The 23,017-nt window shown below is 39.4% G+C and overlaps 1 protein-coding gene across 1 annotated transcript in view; it reads left to right on the forward strand.

The window, feature by feature from the left end:
* The first annotated feature begins 6,033 nt into the window (after positions 1 to 6,033).
* LOC138951494 (uncharacterized) overlaps positions 6,034 to 23,017 on the forward strand; it is a 35,183-nt gene continuing 18,199 nt past the window's right edge. The window contains exons 1-5 of the mRNA XM_070323098.1: positions 6,034 to 6,227; positions 7,296 to 7,362; positions 18,165 to 18,265; positions 18,668 to 18,715; positions 19,900 to 19,998. Coding sequence (XP_070179199.1) covers positions 6,050 to 6,227; positions 7,296 to 7,362; positions 18,165 to 18,265; positions 18,668 to 18,715; positions 19,900 to 19,998 — 493 coding nt within the window. The 5' untranslated portion in view covers positions 6,034 to 6,049. The remainder of the gene's footprint in view (positions 6,228 to 7,295; positions 7,363 to 18,164; positions 18,266 to 18,667; positions 18,716 to 19,899; positions 19,999 to 23,017) is intronic.

The following is a 23,017-nucleotide window of genomic DNA, read 5'->3' on the forward strand; positions in this document are numbered from 1 at the left end:
TGTCCCACCCCCGTGTCATCACAATGGCACGTAAAAGACCTTGGTCATTCTGCCATAAGTGCAGGTGGCTGAATACACCTAAACACGCAGACTGGGAGGAAGCGACCCGAATTTCCCAGCGATGGGACAATAAAGTAATGAAAATGAAAATGAAAAAAATTATGTACTGCTTGCACTAAATGCATTTTCTTTATCTCCTCAGAATCGAGTCACCCAGAGAAAGACCATTGACATGCAGCCGAACTATAAGGGGGGAGTTTACGTCCTCACAGAAACTATTTCTATTTGGAACAAGAGTTGGTGATACGCTATGTATGGGCGCACAGTAAAACATATATATGGCGTGCAAGTCCGTCGACAGGTGCCATTATCATCATAACAAGAGATGCAGATCATAGTTTCTTATGTTTTATGTTGGGTGCGACTTTCGTGCATGTGCACAAGTCCCTAGATCTGCTTTAATTTTAATGTAGAATTTATTTATCAGATAATTTGAAACATTTTGTTTAATTAAATTGTAAATACGTCTAAGTCAGTTTGCAGCATTTTTTTCCTTATTGTTCTTCTATATATCCTTAAAACTAACACATAGTAAAAACAAATTGTAACAAGAAGTGTTTGTTCAAGGGAGATCATTTGAAGCTTCTTTTTATTTCATTTTTTTTAAATCTGTAAAATTGCATAGTGACATCCTCCAAAAATAAAATATCTCAAGAATAAAGGTATCTACACGGGTTGTCTACCTATTTCTTGATAGCATTGCTTTTAAGTATAACTTTTTTTCTCCGAATATTTTTTTTATAAGTTTGATTCAAGGTAGGCAATAAATTTTGTTTACAAAAATGTGTCTAATTATAACATTTCTTGTAGCCCCAAGAAGTGTGTTTGTCTTGTGATTTGGGAGCTTTAGCACTAAATGCTTTGCATCCTGGTGTGAATAGCATTGTAAAGCTTGCCTCTTGCTAATTTAGAGCATTATTATATAAAGTCTTGTATCGCGCGCGTATCTCCAGACTCGGACTCAAGGCGCAGGGATCTATTTATGCCGTGTGAAATGGAATTTTTCACACAATACATCACGCATTCACATCGACCAGCAGATCGCAGCCATTTCGGCGCATATCCTACTTTGCACAGCCTATTATTCCAAGTCACACGGGTATTTTGGTGGACATTTTTTATCTATGCCTATACAATTTTGCCAGGAAAGACTTTTTTGTCAATCGTGGGATCTTTAACGTGCACACCCCAATGAGCAGTAGGATAGAAAGCAACCTACTCTACAATTTTCTTTCATATTCTGTGCCTTTATTTTTATATTTTGTATGTATATACCGTACTACAGACCAGTCTTTCAACGCCGTATAATTGATCTGGAAATCTCTGCTAAGCAGTTCAATAACATAATGTGTATAAGGCTAACGCATTTCAGCTACTCCACTCAAAATGTATCTAACTACGCACTCGTTCTCTCTCCCTAACATAACACTTGTTCATGCAAAATTGTTTGCGGATTAGTAAAATTTGCGTGAAATATTGAATTGCGATTTGTTTGATTTTTAGAAAATTACGTAATCTTCAAAATAGATGAGTGTTTACTGAAGCGATACACAAATTATACAAGGGAATAAGAATGGTTTGTAAATTCAAATACAAACCAGCAATACAACTGCTGTCGACAGATTACCCCCCTTGACTTCTCTGTCTGTTGGGTCAAACTACGACAGACATTTCTCTTCTAGTGGCTCCATAGCATGAGATACAGGCTCTGAGGCAGAAACTGCTTCGTTCTGAACTTGAATACATCGGTTCTTCTTAGTTACATATCGTCTTTTAATTCCTTCTTCCGTTTCAATGAAACAGGTAATCAAGCCTTTGAGTGTTGCATACTGTATTAAGTTCTGGTGTATTAGCGGTCGAGAAGTTTACGAGGTAGTTGCAGAATCGATGTCTGTACCTTTCTGGTCAGTTATCAGGAGATAAAAAAAACAAATGACATCAGGAGATAAAAAACAAACAAATGACATATATGCAACATAAGGGCTTGATGAAAGGCTGAGAAACTTGATGCCTCACCTGTCTCGGTTGCTATTCTTCATCGTTCATAGCATATAGCAATACCATTTGTTGTGTAGAATCAACATGTTATTTTTTTCTGAAATAAAATATTCATGAAGAGGGTTCGATTCTGATCGAGTGAATATATGTGTCGAAAGCTGAATAAAGCAATGCGTTTGTGACTTTGACTGGTGAAGTAGAGCTGAAGCTTTTTGTGCTGGATGTAAGCTTGGTTGGTTTTATCACACACACACACACACAACCCTGATGTTTGTCAAAAATGTTGCATGTTCCTGCTTCACAAACAAATGACTGCACAAAAGCACACAAATGTACACGTACCTACCTACATACTCGTGCAAACAATCTACCACTGCAACACCACAGCCCCACACATTTATCCAAAGGTTGTCTGAATATAATACTGGCAATCTTGGTACTGAACGGGGAACTCTACTTTCATGGCGTATGTGGTTTAGGTCTCATTTTATACATGCTAAACCACATTTACATAATAAATAGCCACACATATCGTGTAAGCTAATCGACTAAACAAAAACCGGACACGCGAACAAACAAAAAACGAAAACTTTGATTTTCAACAAACTTAATAAAAGATTTAGGTAAATATGCCATGCAAGGAACATTTCTATTGAATTTGGTCGATGCTTAGATCTAGAAAAACACTTAATGGGGATACAATTGCGATTTGAATAGTGCTATTTCATGAGTTCCAGATCTAGACTGACAAGGTAGTAGAACATTTATTTTTAGCTAGCAAAATCGAACTTTCAGGGCCGTAGTCGGCACACTGGGAGTGGAACTTGACAAAATGGCTAAGGCCTGGTACGATAGCTTCTCTCCGGATTGACGTACAAACAGCGTCAAGGCCGCTTCAAACTTACATACGGATTACGATTCATATCCCCAGTTTCTCATGTTGGTAATCACTGGCTATTTGTCAGATGTGTCGTTCTCCCACATTTGAACGATGCTTTAGTGCGAGCCGGTCAAAATGCCCTTTTAATAGTTGTCAAACCACGTTCTCTTTTTCTTGTTACCAATCTTTTTCCGCGCAAACTGTTTTGCGTTCCGGACCAGAATTCTGTGACCGGAACACACCTTGGAGATGATCATTGATTATTTCTAATTGGACAATGATGCCGACGCCCACATGACCCTAACTACAATGTCAAGGTCGGAAAGTCGGGTCTTGGTGAAAAATGTAGTGCGTTGAGTTTCCTTCTGTGAGTTCGACAGCTTGACTAAATGTTGTATTTTCGTCTTATGCGACTTGTATTTCTCTCTTTTGAAGTCTTTGAACTTACAGACCTATATACAAAAAAGCTTATAAAATGTCATGTCACTTTTATTTACTTATGCTCAGGGTTAGACATGTTTCTTATCAGAATGGGTTGAGGTAAGTTAAGTAGAAAGACCACAATTCAGAATAAAATTAAGTGTGGGGTAGATAATTCGTATTATTACGGACGGGCGCAGTGGCCTAGTGGTTTAGACAGCGGGCTCCAAATCGGAAGGTGGTCAGTTCAAATCCCGGCCGCGGCCGTCCCATGTCAACTTGTGTGCATATCTACTAAGGTCTTACCCCCCTTCGTGTGTACACGCAAGCACAAGACCGAGTGCGCACGGAAAAGATCCTGTTATTCATGTCAGAGTTCGGTGGGTTATAGAAACACGAAAATACCCAGCATGCTTCTCTCGAAATCGGCGTAAGCTAGCAGAATAGAGGGGTAAAAACGGCAATTCACGTAAAACCCCACTCGTGCAAAAACATGAGTGAACGTAGGAGTTTCAGCCCATGAACAAAGAAGAAGAAGTTTTATAACTGTGGTTACAGGGATACCTTAGCTTGGGTGTAACCATATTTTAGAATATTCGTACACTGTTAAACGTTTGACATGATGTTTGTTTGACTTTCGTGTTTGAAATTTAGTTTAAAGGCACACTCAGCTTCCCCTAAACCATCAGTTTCTGGCCACAGATACGGTCAGGCCTTTACACACCGTGCAAACACCCTTCCGTTTAAACACTCACCACTTGAGAACATCCTAGGTGCCCTCCGTACAGAGCGAGCATTTGTCAAAGAATTTATTTTTGCTTGGCCAGCCGGATATACAATGAGACAAATCGGACGCCTCGTTTTGACGCTAGACCTAACTTTTAAAATCTCAATAATAAATTGACAGCCTGTTACACAAACATTTCTAAATCATAAAATAAATCTTTTTTTTCAAGACAAGATCAGTACAATTCGAAGTTTTGAAAGTTTGAAAAAAGGGGGCTCGGAAGTGTGTCACGCAAGGTGGTGTTTCCCGTAGCAGACAATGTTCTGCATAGCGCTTGCTTGTTTGAAGCCAACCGCCGCCGATAAGTTTGTGTGTCTCGCAGCCGTTTGTTGCGTTTTAGATTCAGATGTACACAATAACGTGCTATTGCAGATGCATTGAAATCACAAACTGACGACTAAATTGTGAAAAAAATAAAAGTGGATCACACGGGTTCACGATGGCGCAGGGGTTTGATAAACCACGACAACTGGTGTGTGGTTTACGCGAGCTAAATAGCCATTCAAACGAACTGTGTAATTTAATGCTATTAAATGCAATTGCAAGTCTGTTCGAAAAGGTTAGAACTGCTTTATTGAATGACAAGATTCAAATCGTTCTGTAAGCCATTTGAGACAGACTGGGGCTTTAAACAGTTGGTTCACAGTTGTTGTTTGTTTCCAATTCACGGTTAAGTAACTTTAGCATAGACGGGGAATCGAGACGAGGGTGCAGTGTCTGTTTGTCTGTGTTTGTGCGTGTGTATGTGGAGAGCGATTCAGAGAAAACAACTGGACCGTTCTTCATGAAACTGTACATGAGAGTTTCTGCAATTGATATCCCAAGAAGTGTTCCCCCCATTTTTGCGATAAATGTCTTTGATGACGTTACATACGGGTTTTGGGAAAGTTAAGGTGGCACTGTCACACAAAGCAATCTTTGATGAAGCCCGGACTAGGGGAATGCATGTCAGCTTAGAAGCTTACACATTACATAATGAGATTAGTCATTAAAATTCGGAATATATTCTAATTAAAATGTAAAATGTTTGTAATCGATCCAAACATGACCTCATCTTATTCTGTATCATGTCCTGATTCCAAAACCATATAGATATGTTATTTTTGGACTAAAAACAAGCTCAGATAGTTACAAAGAATAAAGAAAAGAGCGCTTTCATGTCAATGGAAAGCGCTAATGCACTATAAAGGCTTGTCACTTTTTGCACGCTTATTTGTGAAAGAGCTTTCTTGGCGCTGGGACTCGGGAAATCGACAAAGGTTTACTATCTTGGTGGAAAAAAAATGCAGTGCGTTAATTTCATTCTATGATTATTCATTCGGATTAACTAAATGTAGTAATTTTGCTTCGCGCGACTTGTTTATATTCTATTTAGTTTCTCTATCAATGTTCTTCTGTTGTGATCGTGTGGTTCTTCATTTGTTCACACATAGATAGTATCTAAGTATTTTTTCAGTGAGGTTTCTGTGGGGGAAAAATATTATTTTCCATATTTAGGTTTCGGTCGTTATTTTAGAACTAAACATGTAAAGCCCCCTGACACCTACATAGATTTACATGTTAATGCATCATTGCTTGGTACATTGCCTAACATATTGCAGTGTGGGTTGATGTAACAAATAGTTGTTGTTAAATTAAATTAAGAAGCTTGCAATGTTAGTGAACTGTAAAGTGGCCACAGTCTTTGTTTACTTTTGGAACACTATCTCGTAGAAAACTACGCCATTTGTTTTATATGATGATTGATGTTAACCAACAGAACCTCACAGCAACAGTCTACATGAAAAAGAACAAGTTTCTTTCCGCTGATGTTAACCTGCTGCTTGAATATAATCTTAATGGGAATCGTGTCAATGCTTGGACCATCATTGCCATGTTTCAGAGAGGCCGTGGAGAGCTACAGTATGCAGCAGATCGCCAATCGGGCACAGTATGCACCGAAAAGGTCTGCGTTTAAAATCAAGACGTGCCCAGCAAAGAAACCCAGACAGAAAAATTCCACAACATCCGATGGGAATTCAAATAGACGAACCTGTGCGCCTTCGGATGGAGAATCTAGTGACACATCAAGTGACAGCTCTGGTTGGTATTGTTAAAACCCAATATAATACAGTTGGCCCCAGAAGTTCAGGATTGTTTTTCCATGTGTATAGCCCAAAATGGCGAACAACAGTTTTTTTGAAAAACACATGTCTATTTAAAGATCTGCTTTTCTCAGCAATATTTTGGTATCAAGTCACAGATCCCTAACAACATATAACCGCACAAATTGCGCTTTTTGACGATATGATTCACGTTTAGTTGTCAAAACGGTAACTAAAACTGAGCTGTGTTTAACATTCTTATAGTAATGAGTTTTATGTTGAGTCTTAGCGAACAGGGCATATCCATTTTGTCTCAGTCTGTCAGCAAGTTGGAAACAGTGACTTCATGTTTGGAGGATGGCAAAAAAATCTTACTTTTGTTTGTTTTTTGTTTGTTTGGTAGCCGCAGCTGATATGCAATGAATGTAAAGCTATACAAAACAGGACACAGGACAATGGACACGATTTAATTCTATAGGCTTCCCATTACGAAGAGCAAAAAGAACTCGACAAATGACGTTGTAAGGGTTTTCCGTTAAAATGTTGTGCAAGTTCAACACGGCACAGAGGCGAATGTGACATATATGCAACGTTGTATGCTGCTCCGTGTAGTTGACATTTATGCTATATCAGCTTCAACTCTTCTTCTGAGGTCTTTCAAAAATGCCCATTTTCTTTAGTGGACGCTCTTTTTTCAGATAGAAAACTTGTTTGCGTTACGGTTCAATTCAAATGGCTTTGGGGCATGGCGATCTTAAGAGTAGAGAACGCTATGCTTTGGGGGTAAAACGAAAAGCTCTTAAATTTGCTATTATATGTGTTGCTATACAGGGTGTTCTGACTGGTGTATGTGTGTGTGTGTGTGTATGTGTGTGTGTGTTTGTGTGTGTGTGTGTGTGTGTGTGTGTGTGTGTTTGCGCGCCCGTGTGTGTATGTGTGTGTGTGTTTGTGTGTGTATGTGTGTGTGTGTGTATGTGTGTGTTTGTGTGTGTGTGTGTGTGTGTGTGTGTGTGTGTGTGTGTGTGTGTGTGTGTGCGTGTGTGTGTGTGTCTTTCTGTCTATGCAGACGTTGTACAACAGACAACAAACAAACACGGCCTACGCTCAGGTACCAAAAGGGAGCATAATGAAAGGTAAATATGCAATTTTTTTTATGCGATGCAATATTACGTTTGATATATAAAAACCGGGTTGCAGATTGCAAGTACAAAAGGTATTAGCACTCAAGAACAAATCATTAAAAATGCAATGAGATGCTTCTTTGCTTCTGTCGTAATGCTGTGCAAATATTTCTTGTCCTTGGGGTGTACACAGACTACAGGCTGTAGTACTGTACATAACTGAAGTCATACGCACAACAGACTGATGTTGTTTTGTGTCTGGGCTCAAGACAGGCAGAATCTTGTTCAATTTGCACAACAATAATTCATTGATATTGTCAAACACAATTGAAGGCTATAATTAAGGCCTTTTTGTTTTTGGCACTACACTGCCAACATCGTAGTTTGCTCATGGAATAAAATTATGATGGTTGCGTCACCCCCGTTTGCTTGTATAGCATTACATCAATATCTGTGAGAAAATGAATTAGGTCCTTCTTTTTTTTCCCAGTGTTTGAGAATGAACATTTATTGAAAATAAGTTTTTAGAACGTACGCTGTTCATTTCCCCCTAAACTCTCCCCTTTAGTTCCACACACTGCCTGCTTCACCCCTCCCTGCCCTGACCCAGTTTCTGGCATTCCAGACTGGCCCCCGTGGGAAAACGAGAGCCCTCTTTATCTTTACTGGAGGCTGGCAGCGGGATGCCACTAATTAACAGTTTATCTCTGGCTCTGGTTTGCGCACCTCACTTCTTTCTGAGCTGAAACTTTATAAGTTTGAATGAGAAACGTGTGTTATATCTGCAACACTTGATTTTGTCTGAATCCGTCCCATAAGTGTGTCTTAAAAGACTGCTGACTGTAGCGTGTTTATACACCTTGTGGTTCACTAATGCACTGTTTCATTATTGTATACGTGTGATTTTCGATGGTTTGGACAGGCAGTTACTCGTGTCAAGTAAGACGGAACCCCTTTTCACCCAAACCTAGTGAAGTGCATGTATGTGTTTGTCATATATACCCAATGTGGAAGACAGAAAAAAGTGACTGTGTTTTTACAGTCTATTGTAAAACACATGAAAACCTCTCGCACGCACAAACATTTGAAACATTTTCAACTTCACGCATGGCACGCATGTCTGAATGTATGTACGTCGTGTTTGGTGTCTTTGGAAAGGTTATGTATGGTCCTTTCTTTTTTTGGTTGTAGTGATAAATATACGTTGCTTCAAAATTAGACAATTGTAGACGAAGCCGAGCATGTCTCTTTTTGACGAGCCGCAGGAGCGGCGAGTCATATGGTCTCGGCTCGGGAGCTGTCTGTGGGGGCTGCGTGCTATAATTAGCTGACCTGCTGCGCGAGCAGTCACTGCAGAGTTTTGAGATAACTTTGTAACACGTTTTATTTTATGCTCCTCAAGAATACAACTTTGGGCAACGTGCCACGTAAAACTACACGCAACAAGGATTCAGTAGGTACCAAACATGCCTTGGTCAGAAGTAGAATGTAAATGAATCTTTATAAAGAAGTAGGCTACTTCAAACGACAGCCACAGCCACGGTTGGGTTCACGGCATCAAACCGATGCGACTCTCCGTCATATCATACACGTAATCAATTACATAGATGACTAATAAACATGTAAACTACATGTATACGTCCGTGGTCGTACATAAGAAAGGAGAGCTTCCCCCGGGCCTGTGCATGTGTTGTTCGTTGTGCGTGTGTAAATGTACACAACAAACTGACCACAAAACTGAGACAGACCTCTTTCGCTTCAGTCTTGCAGAATTTAAAGACGAATACAGGTAGAGCGTGCATTATACTAACTGTTTGGTAAAAGTATCAAACGTTTCTTTTTATAAATAAGTGGCAGGCTTACAGAATTACTTTGCTTTCAACTAACAAGTTACATGATGGTAGTCATGATACCGATTTTGAAAACAACTTTGAAGAAACACAGCATGAAGTCATGGTTCCTGTTGATAACTCAGCATTTCAATCAAACTCAAAGTCTAATCAAGATGAAGATGTATTGTCAACATTGCATGTTCACAGATCTAAACATTCTCCTGTGAGTATATATATATATGAAATTGAACTGGGAGAGGAAATGGCTTTTCCCTGGTTATTTCCGAAAGGAAACAATGGTTTTAATCATCCGAGACAAACTAAAATAATGTTATCTATGTACCTACCAAATAGAGTGTACAACAAAGACAACCGATTCAGAACAGACATGATGTATCTTCTTCAATCAGCTGTCGCATTTGATGAACTTCTTCTGAAACAAGCAGCTTCTGTGTACATGAAAATTACATCTCCTTTTGCGACTGGAAATAATAACAGAGTGTGTGCCAAAGATGCTAGAAATCGTAACATCTCATTGCATGATACTTCATACATGTTCATGAAAAGTATACCAGGAACGGCTGCATATTTTCGCAATAAACTGCATGATTTGCTTGCCATGTTTGGTAGTTTGGGACCACCAACACTGTTTATGACATTATCTGCTGATGATCTTCATTGGCCTGAAGTTGAAATGACAGCAAAGAATGTTTCTTATGAGGATGCTTCTTCAAAATCTTCTTTTGCAAAAACTGTCATCCAAGATCCTTTTATGAGTGCAGTACATTTTGATCGTCGATTTCAAAACCTCATGAAACATATTATCTTAGGACCTTCTCAACCACTGGGGAAAGTTGTTGACTATTTTCATCGTGTGGAATTCCAAAATCGTGGTAGTCCCCACATTCACATGTTTTTATGGATTGATGACTTTCAAGCAATTGGTGTTTTTTTTTACGCTGGACAAAGGTCGTCTGTCGTCTTTCAGCTGTGAAAGATTGATTTTCTGTGGAAACTGAATTTGCTGAGAGGGTTTTCTTTCTTTCTTTCCCGGTTCTTTTTTGTTTAAGAAGATCAGACTTCTTTTTTTGTGTCCCGCTACTCACAAAAAGTTAAGGATCACTTGCACACAAATTCATAACTTTCCAAATAAGAAAGCCAATGCGTTGGTATTTGGCAAACGTTTAATTCAATGCTTTAGTGATAACGATACAACATTTCCTTTAATTTCGAGCAATCGTTTGGTCTGTACATTTTATCAAAGTGTGTACGTATCGAAATTTAATTTCACAAAGTCGTTGAAATCACAAGACATGGCATTCAGATGCTTCCAAAAGTTCAGTAATGCGTGTAACCGCCCTGGCTGTTCTGGCACTCGACGCAGCGAGACCCCATAGAGTTGACCAGGATGGTGAAGATCCTGTGTAGAAGCGCCTGCCTCTCTGCCTGCAGCATCTGGTAGAGGTGCTGGACATCCCTGAGAGGGGAGTGGTTGCTCCTCACTTTGCGATCCAACTCATCCCAGAGGTTCTCAATCGGGTTGAGATCAGGACTGCATGCTGGCCACTCCATTCTGTTGACTCCAGACTGCTGCAGGAAGTCGTTGACCACCCTTGCCCTGTGGGGGCGAGCGTTGTCATCCTGGTAGACAGCCTGCGGTCCCATCTGCGGCAGTGTAGGCACAGCCAGCGATCGAAGGATCTCATCCCGGTATCGGAGGCCAGTCAGGTTACCCTGTACATGAAACAAGGGTGTTCTGTGGTGAAGGCTGAAGGCCCCCCAGACCATTACAGAACCTCCACCAAAGGCCACCTTTTCTTGGACAGTGGCGTCAATGTAGCGTTCCCCCTGGCGCCCCCAGACCCTCAGTCGGTCGTCGTTGTGGTTCAGGGTGAAGCGTGATTCATCACTGAACAGGACCTGGGACCATTGCTGACGTGTCCACCTCGCGTGACGTCTGCAGAAGGCGCGGCGTGCTGCCCAATGGGCTGGAGTTAAGCGTGGCCGTGCAGCTGGGCGACGAGAACGGAGGTTAAACCCATAAAGGCGATTCCGTATGGTCTGCTGGCTGATGTTGGTGTTAGTAGCCACCCTCAGTTGCCTTCGAATAATGCTGAAAGAGGCTGTTCTTGTTTGCAAGGCTAGTCGTTCAATGAGACGATCTTCACGTGGAGTTGTCTTCTTTGGTTGCCCAGGTCTGCGTCTTTCCTGGACCCTCCCAGTGGCTGTGAAACGTTGAATCAGTCTGACAATGACCGAGATGGACACGTGAAGTCGCCTGGCCACTTCTCGCTTGGGGACACCATCTTGGAACCTTGCAACAGCTCGTCCCTTCTCAAACTCGTTCAATTTTCGTCGTGGAGGCATTGTCAGATAATGCCTAATACTGGTGGTATGGCTTCTCAAAAAGCCAAGCAAGTGACAGCATCTCACACATAAACAGCAGTGCTTGCGCGTGCATAATGGTTTTTCCATGTGGCTTGTGCAATGTGTTCGGGCTGAACGGTCCAAAACAAGGTCCTTTTTCGCAAGTTTCCGCTTTTTCTTTTGCTACCAAGCTCAGTAGTAGAGAATCTCATGCAATGTTCCCACTAACACAACATCGCCCACTTACAGCTGAACAAGAATTCATAACAATTTGGTTTGACTGAGAAAGAAATAACAGTAGCGAACTGATTTTATTGAGCACCTGTTTTCTCTAAGTGATCCTTAACTTTTTGTGAGTAGTGTATTTCAGAAGGGGTTTTATTTTTATTGTGATGTCGCCTACTGTAAACTTACAACCCTTTCACTCGCTCTCTCTCTTTCTTGATAACTTTCTTTCTCTTCCGTCTGCGTGCTTGTTTGGAATTTGTTATACAATATGTTTTTTCAGTTACACGCAAAATGGATATTGTTTTTATACTGGACATTCTTTTTCCTTTTACAATTACTGTGCCTTCCTTGAAAAAGCGTCTCCGAATTATCATTTATTTGGTATTACTGAATCAAGATTAGATTCCAGGGTTTCCGATAATATCGCGATTGTTGATTATTGTGTTGAAAGGCGAGACCCAGAAATCCAAGGGCAGACCGGAATCGCGGTATATATTCATGACTCAATTAAACACATTACGCGTAGACGCATAGACCTGGAACCCAGCGCAGTAGAATGCATTTGGTTAGAACTCAAACCCAGTAAATCAATGGCCCCTCAATTCGTGTGTTTTCTTTATAGAAATCCTGCGGCAAATTTTGAGTGGTATGATCATTTTGTACAAATGTTAGACAATGTTTATAATAAGAGCAAACACAATGCTGACGTTATGCTACTTGGCGATTTTAACATAGACATGTTAAAGTCCCATCCCAGCTGGGAATCAACTACTCAGTTATTTGGGCTTAAACAGCTTGTAAAGTCACCCACAAGGGTAACTTCAACGACATCTACATTGCTCGATCATATTTATACGAATAATCCGGACACAGTCTTAGGTGCCTGTGTATCCGACCTTAGTGTAAGTGATCATAGTCCTGTAAGCTGTTCCAAATTGATGAAGTTACCCAAGGCAGAATCAAAAGGTCACACATATTTCATACAGGTCTTTTAAACATTTTAATCAAGGTCTCTTCTTTAATGATTTGAATTGTACACCTTTTGCTTCTGTGCTTAATTATACCGATCCTAACGAGGCACTTGAAGCCTGGTATTCCCTCTTTATCGATGTGGTAAATCGACATGCACCTGTGAGGCGGAAACGAGTAAGACATCCTAAACTTCCTCCCTGGTTAACCATTGATATCATCGAAGCAATGGCGTATCGCGACCAGTTAAAGACAAACAAATTATTTGAAGATTATAAAAAAGCGCGTAACAGAGTAAAGAATCTTGTGAGAAACGCGAAGCGATCATATTTTGATAAACTTGTGGGTAACAACAAAGATGTTTCAAAAGTCTGGCGCACCCTGAACACGTTTTTAAAAGGCAACTCCTCAAAAAATAGTAGTATTCCTCAGAATATAAAGGCCAACGACTTTAACGATTATTTTTTGTCCGTTGCTGAATCACTGGTAGATTCTCACTCAAAATCTCCAGGTACAGAACCACATTCCTGTTGTGAACGCTTGCAGATGTTCTGTGATGAAAAATTAAGAAACACGGATGCGTTTGTTATTCCGATAATGGCCATCCATGAAGTTGGCCAGTACATAGCAAGGTTAGAAAATAAAAAATCTTCCGGACTTGATGAAATAAGTAATAAATTATTAAAACTATCTGCTCCTTATATAGTAGAGTCTCTGACTTATGTTTATAATTTATGTATTCAACACAATGATTTTCCAAAAGAATTTAAAAAAGCGAAAGTCATACCTTTGCCAAAGAAAAAAGGTTCTCAAGACTTAAATGATTTTAGACCTATATCTTTGTTATCTGTATTATCTAAGCCTCTTGAAAGGCATGTTCAAAAACATCTGGTTACTTATTTGGAGGACCACAATCTCTTGCATCAACTTCAATCTGGTTTTCGCTCTCAACATTCATGTAACACTGCCCTTGCCAGATTAACTGATTCATGGTACTCATCCATTAATAGGTTAGACATTTCTGGTGATGTTTTCTTGGACCTAAAAAAAGCTTTTGACCTCGTGGATCACGAGATCCTTCTACAGAAATTAAAATGTTATTTGAAAAGTTCTAGCACTGTCGCTTTTTTTTTACTCTTATCTTAAAGAGAGGGTTCAATCTGTATACGTACACGATACGTACTCTTTTCAGGGCACTGTGAAATGTGGAGTGCCACAGGGGTCTGTTTTAGGACCTGTATTATTTTGCATGTATATAAATGATTTGCCCTTGTACCTACAGTCCGAATCTGTTGAGTGTCATATGTTAGCAGATGATACTACCTTACATGCAACAGGGAAAAGCCCTGCACAAATTCAAGACAAATTACAACAGAGCCTAAACGATGTTTCTGAGTGGTGTTCTGCAAATCGTATGCTTATTAATCCAGTTAAAACAAAGTCTATGATAATCAGCACTCGCCAAAAACATCAACTTTCAGAAATGACTCTGAGTCTGTCCCTAAATGAGCACTCCATTGAGCAAGTAGCTGAGCACCGTTTACTGGGACTTACTGTTGATAATGATCTCAAATGGCAGACTCACATCAATGGAATCTGCAAAAAAATTGCTAAAAACCTGTTTCTTTTGTCAAAGTTACAAAGCATTATTAATCTAGACACAAGAAAACTATTTTACAATGCCCACATAAAACCCCATATTGATTATGCTTCCATAGTATGGGACGGGTGTAGTGAAGTTCACTTGAAGAAGCTGAACTCGCTCCAGCGTAGAGCTGCTAAACTAGTTCTGCCCAGTCCATCTCTTTCTACAAAGGAAAAGATGAAAAGTATTGGGATGTTAAGCTTAAAAAAGCAGCTTTTGTATAATAAATGTTCATTTATGTATAAAGTCGTCTATAAGGACGCCCCAACATATCTTATACAACTCTTCAAATCATCTCCGTCATATTATTCAAACACTCGAAATAACCTTGCCTTGTCAAGGCCCCGCATCGATTTGTTTAAAACTAGTTTTTCTTATTCTGGTGCGTTCCTTTGGAATTCACTACCTGTAAATATCAAGTCATGTCTGTCATTATCTTCTTTTAAAAGACAGCTCCGAAAGCACCTCTCTAACGACTAAGTCGGTGTACAATTTGTGCGAGTGTGTGTGAGGATGTGTGAAAGAGAAAGTGTATAGTATGCTTCCATTAACAAGCACACTTTTGAATTTTTTATTTTTATTTTGTTATACTTTTCCCTGCATAATTTTGTTTTATTTGATTTTTTGTTTAAATGTTTTCATTCTTCATATTTGTTCTTTGTTTCATGTGTGTATTATAGTAGGGACTAGCTGTAAGAAAGGACCATATGGACCTAATGCTATCATCCCTCGGTAATAAAGTTTTCGAGTTCGAGTTCTCTCTCTCTCTCACTCACTCTCTCTCTCTCTCTCTCTCTCTCTCCCTCCTCTGTCTCTCTCACTCTTCATGTGTGTGTGTGTGTGTGTGTGTGTGTGTGTGTGTGTGTGTGTGTGTGTGTGTGTGTGTGTAAGCGAGTGTGAGTTTGTGTGTGTGTGTGTGTGTATATACGTGCGTGTGTGTATGTGTGTGTGTGTGTGTGTGTGTGTGTGTGTGTGTGTGTGTGTGTGTGTGTGTGCAGTCTTTGCTTTCGTTTACAATTATTCTCTGTATATGTTCGAAGGACGTGGTTGGAAGATTAGGCTAAGCCTAAAACCTTTATCCTTATGTAATAAAGTTCTGAGTTCTGAGTTCTGAGTTCCTCTTCGCGCCCTCCCTCTCTTCCTTCCCTCCCCCACCACATTCATATATCCCCCTCTCTCTCTCTCCCTCAGTCTCCTCTTGCTCACCCTTTCTCTCTCTCCCTCCATGCCTCTCTCCCTCTCTCTATTCCCCTCCTCTCACCTCTCACTCTCTGTCTAAAGTGTACTGCACCGTTAATGGAAAATAGTCGTTCACTCGCATATTAACATTTGTTTGACGTTTACAGTTACTTCTTTTGCTTTCTGACACTCTCATACCTACACGCTCATAGCTATACTCACATCCATACTCACACACAAACCAACACACGTAGTTAATCGCATCCGGCCTATACACTCACACACACACACTTTTCTCATGCTATGTCTTCATTTCTTTCTCTCTCTCTCAGTTATTGATATAAATGTTTACTTGGCTCATTCACTTTCTTATTGTTCCTTCCGTCATCATGTCTCCTTTTTTGGGTATTTTTTTGTATATTAACTGGTGTTTTATTTCATTTTCAATCAACTGTTACAACTTTTTTCTTTTACATTTCATGTTACATTTCCATTAGGTTACTTTTTAATTCAACAAAAATCTAACTAAGTACAATGGGGATAAACCTTTCGTAGCGCAAGTTCTTGTTGAAATACAATTTCCAATGGAATATGCGATTTAGTTTTCTTAACTTTGCTAATGCTGTGCATTTTTGCTATCAATAAAACATGGTTAATTAACGCTGATTCCTGACATTCTTCGATTCCGAATAATACATCTGTAATAGACAATAAGAAAGCCCGACCTGTCAGACTGTTCAAAATGTTTTCAATGTCCTGTCTCATGTCCCAGACTCTTGACATACAGTTAAGTTTCACCCAACGAACATACTTTTCATTTCTTTAATTCGTATATTCAATGCAACCGTTGATACCCACCACTGGTACTTGATCGCTATGGTGAAAATCTGAAAGAATAAACAAAAGCCATCCTCAGAACTCTTGTGAGGTAAAAATGCTTTTTCAACTCAAGGTAAGTGATAAAAATCACGCTCACTAAACCACATTGAAGTTGGAGTACACAAAAACGAAATGAACAAATATCCAAAAATTAGAACATTGTACGATTTCCAACAAATGGAAGGTTTTAGGCAGCAACTCTTCTGCAAACTCTTGTTAGAGCGTCTTTGCTATTAAATAAACTATTCTCAACGAAAAAGAGTTGTACAATAGACCTTTTCGGTATCTGAGCAGCTCTCGCGATACACGCTCTTTCTTATGCTTTGAACATCGCGAGAACTTCGAACCTTGGCTTGTGCAGCTCGCACGAGATCGCTGTACCGAATGCTTTGCTATGCTCTGAAGTTTGCGAGAGATTACGAGAGCTTGGAATACCGATAGGGTCTATACTGAGCGAGTTTTCGCGAGGAACAGGGTTGAGCAACGGTAGGGTCACTGCGCATGTCTGGGTTTTTTATTCGCGGAAACGCTGTTGGGTTGTGTCCAGTCGCGTCCCTTGCAACAAGATGGCGACAAGCGCGTTACGGATTTACTGTTGTGGAGAGTTGATGGACGACGATGATGAACAAGCAGTACTGTTTTATTGTTGATGTGAATGTAATGCCAAAACATCGAACTATCGATTCGAACGTCAATGAAGAAGTGAGCGTGAAAATCGAGCGCAAAACAGCCGGGTAAAAGTTCAGGGCGCTAAAGTACATTTGAGCCGAAATCGCACCCAAACTCCTGTTGACCTCATTTCTTCCCAAAATAAACATCACTGCTAAAATAAAATGCATTAAAACCAAGACAGTATCCAACCCAGTATCCTTAATTTTTGAAAGGCTAAGTGATTTACAACAAATGTCTTCTCACAATCCGTAACTTTGTCAAAAAATATTTGCAGAAGTTTCTCACCTCGCCTTGGCAGCCATCTTGGAACTGGAGAGACCCTACGCAGGAAGCAAGGTTGAAAGTTGGTTAACCGGTGACGTCACTCCAGTCGTACCGGACCGAGTTTTTGCGACCTCCGGTTCGACTCGAGTCACCTTAGTTGACGCTAAAACTCGCTCAATGTTAAACTGCCCACAGTCAGTTGCTGACGTAACCACAACCACACGTGGCACTTCGAGTCACGAACTCTAAAGGCAAATGAAAGGCATCAAAACCAACCTAAATCATAGTCATGGTCATGTAAAACCTAGAATATAATCATACTGAGTTGTTATCCTCATATATAAAGAATAAGATTGCTTACTTGTTGTGTTTGACGGGTTTAGTAAGTTTTTGACAGAGCTGGGAGCCAGCTGCTGCTGGGTTCGGCAGACGACACTTTCGAAAGCGAGGTCGGAACCTTACAATTTGCGGATCGTAGCACAATAGGAATGAAACAAAAGTAAAAATAAATTCTGGTTACAGTACATTCAATATAAGTCCAAAACCTTCTAATTTGGGGACACTCACAGAAAAATTGTTCCATAACATCCAACATATGTGGGCACTCGTTATAATTTTTTGTTTGACTTACTTTCATTTTATGTAATAAAATATTGGTGGGATATAAATTGTGACAAATTTTCCATTGCAACACACCCAGGCGCACTTCTTTTGTCACTGTCAGTTTCGTGTTTAGCTGTGTGAGAACTTGCTTTTTTTTGCTTTTTTAATCCGAAAAGACCTGTTCAGCATTCCTCGGGCCACATCGGAAAGCAGAGCTCCGCAAGTGTGGACAAGAACGCAGAGAGAGAGAAGAAAAACACAACGGTATTGTGTCAAGGTATGTATTTAATAACCACACATACTACGCAGCATGGTATTTATCCTACATGACACCGAATGACAAGAGATACGCAACCCAAACGAGCCACGTGTTAACCAACGTGTTGGCTGCTTTGTTTCTGGGGGGTTCGGGTAATACATTAAAAATCCTCGTTTACGTGTTATCTTCAAAATGTAATGGGTGCATGATCTAAAAAAAAGCTCTAGTTCATAACTAGTAAAATCGGCAGTGATCAAATATTTCAGTGACTTAAAACACTGGAAACACAAGAAGCTCTATGATGCTGTTATCAGGAAAACACTCGTGTAGTATATGAGTCTGAACTAACATGCAACCACAGGTCCGTTTGGTTAGACAATATTAGCATGGCTTATAGATTCAATGTTTCTTTTGTTTCAGATGATAGCGATTGGACAAAGTTGATTGCTAAACGTTCTCTTGTTAACAGTAAGTACTTTATTGATTTATTTTATTTATATGGGAGATTTATATAGCGCTTGACGTTCTCTAAGCGCTTTACATATTGATTTCTGCCGTGTGAGATGGAATTTTTTACACAATATATATATATCACGCATTCACATCGGCCAGTAAATCGCAAGCCATTACGGCGAATATTTACTTTTCACGGCCTATTATTCCAAGTCACACGGGTATTTGGTGGACATGTTTTATCTATGCCAATACATTTTTGCCAGGAAAGACCCTTTTGTCAATCGTGGGATCTTTAACGTGCACACCCCAATGTAGTGTACACGAAGGGACCTCGGTTTTTCGTCTCATCCGAAAGACTAGCACTTGAACCCACCACCTGGGCCAGGGAAGGGGGAAAAAAATTGCTTACGCCCCCACCCAGGGTCGAACTCGCAAACCCTTGCTTCCGAGTCAAGTGTACTTTACCACTCGGCCGCCCTTTCCCTGTATTACTTGTATTTTCTTAAATTAAAAACAGAGATTGTGAAATCTCAAACTCTCACTGATAATTAAGACGCGTTCGATGACTCTTTATTTTATTCTCTGTGCATTTAAAAACGCATATGATAAAAGGGATGGCGTGGGTATTGGATTGACTTATTTGGAACTTCAAACTGTAACTTTCGGAAAATAGGTTTCGGAAATATTGAATTAAGACATTTGATGCGGTCAAACAACATTTCAAAAACAAACAAAAACTTTGAAAAAAGCACATTCAAACAGTTATAATTATAACATCAGAAGCTCTCGGCTCGCTCTTTGGAGACTTTTTTTTTTTAGATTTTTTTACTGGCAGTGCGCAATTGCAACATTTGTTAAATATTGCAGTCAAGACAAGTGGCTGCAATCTTATGTAAGAAATGTGATTTGAAAACAAGTGTGTGTGTATGTGTGTGTATGTGCGTGCGTGTGTGTGTGCTTGTGTGTGTGTGTGTGTGCGTGTGTGTGTGTGTGTGTGTGTGTGTGCTTGTGTGTGTGTGTGTGTGCGTGTGTGTGTATGTGTGTGTGTGTGTGCGTGCCTGCGTGTGTGTGTGCGTGGCGTGCGTGTGCGTGCTAGGGTGAATGTTTATAAAGGCTTATTCGAGCGGTTTTTTCTCAATGGTTTTGCGAGGGCTGTTTACCTTTCGTCATTGCTTCCTTTTACAAACACATTTCAGAAAAATACCCGCAGAGCTACTGCCAACAGGTCGACATCAAAGGTGCGTGTCCTTTTTTCAGGACTACTGTGCTATCCCACAGCGATGAGAAATTGAACGGTAAATTTTGTTTTTGAAAATTCTCATTTCAGCATTTTTTTTAGATCGCTGTGAGCAAATACAGGTGTCCAAAAACGAAAATTACCATGAACCTAAAAATGAATGTCAAGGGTTGCATTCAAGGAACATCAAAATCCCATTTGCGTGCACAAATATTGACAATGGAAAGTGGCCTCTGAGAGTTATTTGCCAATGTGTACACTCCATCCCCTGTCTCACTTCTTTGCTCTAATGTAACCAGTAAAAGAATATATAGCATGACTTTCCTTCTTTGTCTCTGTTAGTCTGGTGAGAAAATATCCAGCGATATTTCTCCGTAGGCCTAAAGTTCGGCCATGACCTAGACAAAATAACTTGCGCTGCCGCAGAAACAAGAACAAGTCGCGTAAGGCGAAATCACTACATTTAGTCAAGCTGTGGAACTCACATAATGAAACTGAACGCACTGCATTTTTTCACAATGACCGTTGTCCGCCGCTCGTGCAAAAGGCAGTGAAATTGACGAGAGGAAGTGGTTGCGCTGTGCGCTTTTCGGTACATCTTTTTGTTTTAACCTTTTGAGTGTGTTTTTTATCTAAACATATCATATCTATATGTTTTTGGAATCAGGAACCGACAAGGAATAAGATGAAATTGTTTTTAAATCGATTTCGGAAATTTGATTTTAATCATAATTTTTATATTTTTAATTTTCAGAGCTTGTTTTTAATCCACATATAACATATTTATATATTTTTAGAATCAGAAAATGATGAAAAATAAGATAAACGTAATTTTGGATCGTTTTATAAAAATATTATTTTAATTACAATTTTCAGATATTTAATGACCAAAGTCTTTAATTATATTTTAAGCCTCCAAGCTGAAATGCAATACCAAAGTCCGGCCTTCGTCGAAGATTGCTTGGCCAAAATGTCAATCAATTTTAAAAAAAAAGTGAGGGTGTGACAGTGCCGCCTCAACTTTTACAAAAAGCCGGATATGACGTCATCAAAGACATATATCCAAAAATTGAAAAAAATGGCTCGGGATATCATATCCAGGAACTCTCATGTAAATTTTCATAAAGATCGGTCCAGTAGTTTACTTTGAATCGCTCTACACACACACACACAGACAGACAGACACACACACACACGCACGCACACACACAGACACACAGACACACACACACACACACACACACACACACACACACACACACACACACACACACACATACACCACGACCCTCGTCTCAATTCCCCTTCTATGTTAAAACATTTAGTCAGAACTTTACTAAATGTAACAAGTCGCGTAAGGCGAAAATACAACATTTAGTCAAGTAGCTGTCGAACTCACAGAATGAAACTGAACGCAATGCAATTTTTTTAGCAAGACCGTATACTCGATCGTAGCATCGTCAGACCACCGCTCATGCTCATGGCAAAGGCAGTGAAATTGACAAGAAGAGCGGTTTATCAGTTGCGCTGAGAAGGATAGCACGCTTTTCTGTACCTCTCTTCGTTTTAACTTTCTGAGCGTGTTTTTAATCCAAACATATCATATCTATATGTTTTTGGAATCAGGGACCGACAAGGAATAAGATGAAATTGTTTTGAAATTGATTTCGATAATTTAAATTTAATAATAATTTTTATATTTTTTTAAATTTCAGAGCTTGTTTTTAATCCAAATAAAACATATTTATATGTTTTTGGAATCAGAAAATGATGGAGAATAAGATAAACGTAAATTTGGATCGTTTTATAAATTTTTATTTTTTTTTACAATTTTCAGATTCTTAATGACCAAAGTTATGAATTAATTTTTAAGCCACCAAGTTGAAATGCAATACCGAAGTCCGGGCTTCGTCGAAGATTACTTGACCAAAATTTCAACCAATTTGGTTGAAACATGAGGGTGTGACAGTGCCGCCTCAACTTTCACGAAAAGCCGGATATGACGTCATCAAAGACATTTATCAAAAAAATGAAAAAATCGTTCGGGGATTTCATACCCAGGAACTCTCATGTCAAATTTCATAAAGATCGGTCCAGTAGTTTAGTCTGAATCGCTCTACACACACACACACACACACACACAGAGAGACACACACACACACACACGCACATACACCACGACCCTCGTTTCGATTCCCCCTCGATGTTAAAATATTTAGTCAAAACTTGACTAAATATAAAAACAACGTAAAAAGACGTTAACAAAACGTAAGAATAAAAAAATAAAAAAATTAAAAAAAACAAGTCGCGTAAGGCGAAAATACAACATTTAGTCAAGTAGCTGTCGAACTCACAGAATGAAACTGAACGCAATGCCATTTTTCAGCAAGACCGTATACTCGTAGCATCGTCAGTCCACCGCTCATGGCAAAGGCAGTGAAATTGACAAGAAGAGCGGGGTAGTAGTTGCGCTAAGAAGGATAGCACGCTTTTCTGTACCTCTCTTTGTTTTAACTTTCTGAGCGTGTTTTTAATCCAAACATATCATATCTATTAGTTTTTGGAATCAGGAACCGACAAGAAATAAGATGAAAGTGTTTTTAAATTGATTTCGACAATTTAATTTTGATAATAATTTTTATATATTTAATTTTCAGAGCTTGTTTTTAATCCAAATAAAACATATTTATATGTTTTTGGAATCAGAAAATGATGGAGAATAAGATAAACGTAACTTGGATCGTTTTATACATTTTTATTTTTTTTTACAATTTTCAGATTTTTAATGACCAAAGTCATTAATTAATTTTTAAGCCACCAAGCTGAAATGCAATACCGAAGTCCGGGCTTTGTCGAAGATTACTTGACCAAAATTTCAACCAATTTGGTTGAAAAATGAGGGCGTGACAGTGCCGCCTCAACTTTCACGAAAAGCCGGATATGACGTCATCAAAGACATTTATCAAAAAAAAGAAAAAAAAGTTCGGGGATTTCATACCCAGGAACTCTCATGTCAAATTTCATAAAGATCGGTCCAGTAGTTTAGTCTGAATCGCTCTACACACACAAACAGACAC

The sequence above is a fragment of the Littorina saxatilis genome, linkage group LG16 (assembly GCF_037325665.1).
Source record: "Littorina saxatilis isolate snail1 linkage group LG16, US_GU_Lsax_2.0, whole genome shotgun sequence".
Classification (NCBI taxonomy): domain Eukaryota; kingdom Metazoa; phylum Mollusca; class Gastropoda; order Littorinimorpha; family Littorinidae; genus Littorina; species Littorina saxatilis.